General features: G+C 52.5%; 1 protein-coding gene across 2 annotated transcripts in view; it reads left to right on the top strand.

Annotated features, from left to right (window-relative positions):
- Positions 1 to 3,138, top strand: part of rps6ka4 (ribosomal protein S6 kinase, polypeptide 4) — a 10,464-nt gene extending 7,326 nt beyond the window's left edge. For both annotated transcript variants that reach the window (XM_041238124.1, XM_041238125.1), the window contains exons 9-17: positions 1 to 88; positions 197 to 322; positions 558 to 691; positions 892 to 985; positions 1,080 to 1,250; positions 1,476 to 1,670; positions 1,784 to 1,943; positions 2,073 to 2,236; positions 2,377 to 3,138. The exon at positions 1 to 88 is cut by the window's left edge and continues 74 nt beyond it. In XM_041238124.1, coding sequence (XP_041094058.1) covers positions 1 to 88; positions 197 to 322; positions 558 to 691; positions 892 to 985; positions 1,080 to 1,250; positions 1,476 to 1,670; positions 1,784 to 1,943; positions 2,073 to 2,236; positions 2,377 to 2,565 — 1,321 coding nt within the window. In that variant the 3' untranslated portion in view covers positions 2,566 to 3,138. The remainder of the gene's footprint in view (positions 89 to 196; positions 323 to 557; positions 692 to 891; positions 986 to 1,079; positions 1,251 to 1,475; positions 1,671 to 1,783; positions 1,944 to 2,072; positions 2,237 to 2,376) is intronic.

Raw genomic sequence — 3,138 nt, forward strand, 5'->3', positions numbered from 1 at the left:
CGTCAGTAACTTTGCTGAAGAGTTTACGGGCATGGAGCCGACCTACTCACCCGCCAGCACCCCGCCCAGCACCGACCGGCTGTTCCAGGTGAGTGACACCCCCCCACCCCATATATCATTTATGTGTGCATGTTTTATACATGTGATTGACACCCCCCCTCTCCCTGTCTCTCTCTCTCTCTCTCTCTGTTTTCAGGGATACTCGTACGTCGCTCCCTCTATCTTGTTTAACAGGAACGCAGTGATGGGGGATTTCCTCGACGGCCAGCTGAGCTCGGAGCGGCCCGGGAACGCCAACGTGGCCCGCAGCGCCATGCTCAAGGTAGGGAGCCTAGAACTCAGCCTGGAACAAGTCTGGAACCAGAACACAAGACAGTCTAGAACCCAGATGGATTGAATATTGATTGCAGAGTTGTGTTGGTTATTGATGTATTGAATATTTTGTGTTGGTTATTGATGTATTGAATATTGATTGCAGCGTTGCTGTTATTGATGTATTGAATATTGATTGCAGAGGTTGGTTATTGGTTCTCTCTCTCTCTCTCTCTCTCTCCCAGGACTCCCAGTTCTTCCAGCTCTACGATCTCGCTCTGAAGGAGCCGCCTCTCGGGGATGGCAGCTTCTCCGTCTGTCGCAAATGCCGCCACAAACAAACCGGACAGGAGTACGCGGTGAAGATCGTCAGCCGCCGGTGAGCCCATCTAGTCCCAGGGCAGTCGGGAGTCTCGGGGTCGGTCGATCATGCCCCGTCGCCCTCAGAGTCAAGTTCATGGACTATAATTGATATTAACATACAAAACCCTCTTTGGACACATCAGAGAGGTCTCTCCCCCCCGCGAGATAGCGTCAGCCCTCTCTCCTGTAACCCCCCCCCCCCCTTGTCTCTTGCAGGATGGAGTCGTGCGCACAGAGAGAGGTGGCTGCTCTGAGGCAGTGTGAGAGACACCCCAACATCGTGCGCCTGTGTGAGGTGTTTCAGGACCAGGTACAGAGCCCAGCCGCTGTGTTGTCATGGCACCTGTGAGCCTGTGTGAGATACTAACTCCCCCCCCTCTCTCTGTCCATGTCCTCCCCCCCAGCTGCACGTGTATCTGGTGATGGAGCTGCTGTCGGGGGGGGAGCTGCTGGAGCGAATCAGAAGGAAGCAGCACTTCAGCGAGGCCGAGGCCAGTCTGATCATGAGGAGGCTGCTCTCTGCAGTCAGCTACATGCACCAGAGTGGGGTCGTGCACCGGGACCTCAAACCAGAGGTACTGGGAGAGAGCATACAGTGAACTGGTACAGCCCCTAGCTAGAACTACAGTTCCCAGCATGCCTCCTCACCCGCAGCAATGGTGAGGGATGATGGGAGATGTAGTTCTTTACAAAGAGCTCAGCTGAAGCTGTGTGTTTGAATTGAATGCACCCCAATATTGTGTGTGTATCCCCAGTGTGTGTCCCTAGCTCACCTCTCTCTCTCTCTCTCTCTCTCTCAGAACCTCCTCTTTGCGGATGAAGGGGAGGACGCCCCGATCAAGGTGATTGATTTCGGCTTCGCCCGGCTGCGTCCCCCCGAGGGCGCCCCCCCCATGCAGACCCCCTGCTTCACGCTGCAGTACGCGGCCCCCGAGCTGCTCCGAGACAACGGCTACGACGAGGCCTGCGACCTGTGGAGCCTGGGAGTCATACTGGTAACCAGTGCAACCAGTATCCACACACACACACACACAGTAATACACACACACTGACACCTACACACTGATTCACACACCATTATACCATTCTCTCTCTCTCTCTCTCTCAGTACACAATGCTGTCAGGTCAGGTGCCGTTTCAAAGCAAGCAGAAAGGGATGACGTCATCGCACGCCGCCGACATCATGCGCAAGATCAAGGAGGGAGACTTCTCATTGGACGGGGAGGCGTGGAGGGGCGTGTCCGAGGAAGCCAAGGAGCTGGTCAGAGGTGCTATAATAGCCCTAATAATAATAATAATAATAATAAACAATATATATTATACACCCCAAATGTATTTTTATAATCAATATACCTCTCTCTCTCTCTCTCTCTCTCTCTCTCTCTCTCTCCCCCCAGGTCTCCTGACAGTGGACCCAGTGAAGCGTCTCAAGGTGTCCTGCCTGCATGAGAATGTCTGGCTGCAGAGTGGGGGGGCTCTCTCCACCACCCCCCTCATGACCCCCGATATCCTGGAGTCCTCGGGGCCGACTGTCCGGACCTACGTAAACGCCACCTTCATGGTGAGACCCCAAAACCTGCAAAACCTTTTTCTTTTAGCTTTTGTATGCATGTGTGTGTATTTATCTATCTATCTTTATAATGTGTATATGTACCTCTCTCTCCTCTCCCCTCTCTCCTCTCTCTCCCCCTTCCTCTCCAGGCCTTCAATAAAGGCAAGCGTGAGGGCTTCTTTCTGAAGAGCGTGGAGAACGCTCCGCTGGCCAAGAGACGCAAGCTGAAGATGACGAGCTCGGGGGTGGAGACTCGACGCTCCTCCTCCTCCTCCGGGAGCTCCTCCTCTTCCTGTTCCTCCAGGTCACAGACCGCCCCCCCGAAGGAGCAGGGCTAGGACCCTCCCCTCCCAGTCCCTCCCCCAAACCCCCCGTCCCTCCCTTCACAAACTGGAGAACAAGCAAGAACTCAAGCCTAACGATCAGAGTGCGTAATTGAACTGTAATTGGATTATGTGATGTCATCAGAATTCTGACCTGTGCCAAGGTTCCAATTGCATGGCGATGAATCGCTGATTCCACTGCTGTCGTGATTGGGGCGCTGTGCTGTGAAGACCCGCCCAGAGTTACTGCAAGCGCCGTGAAACAGTAAATACAAAATCATTGCGAGAGTCGAGGAAATCCCGGCCGTGCCTCCGACTGGAGGACAGGACCCTGGGGCTCATGAATATGCACGACGCTCATTAATATTCACGAGCCACTCGGTCACTATGGTAATTCGTGCCGCTGAAGATACTCAACATGTGAATTTTGCCAAAACAAAGCAGTTCTTTTATTTTAATACTGAGATGGAAAATTAACCCTTTTTATCAGAACTGTTAATATAATGATGTCAGATTGTTCTGTTTGATGGTATTTACTGTATTGGGTATTATTATGTATTTTAATCAAAACAAAATATTAAAAGGTGT

Source organism: Polyodon spathula, chromosome 47 (assembly GCF_017654505.1).
Source record: "Polyodon spathula isolate WHYD16114869_AA chromosome 47, ASM1765450v1, whole genome shotgun sequence".
Classification (NCBI taxonomy): domain Eukaryota; kingdom Metazoa; phylum Chordata; class Actinopteri; order Acipenseriformes; family Polyodontidae; genus Polyodon; species Polyodon spathula.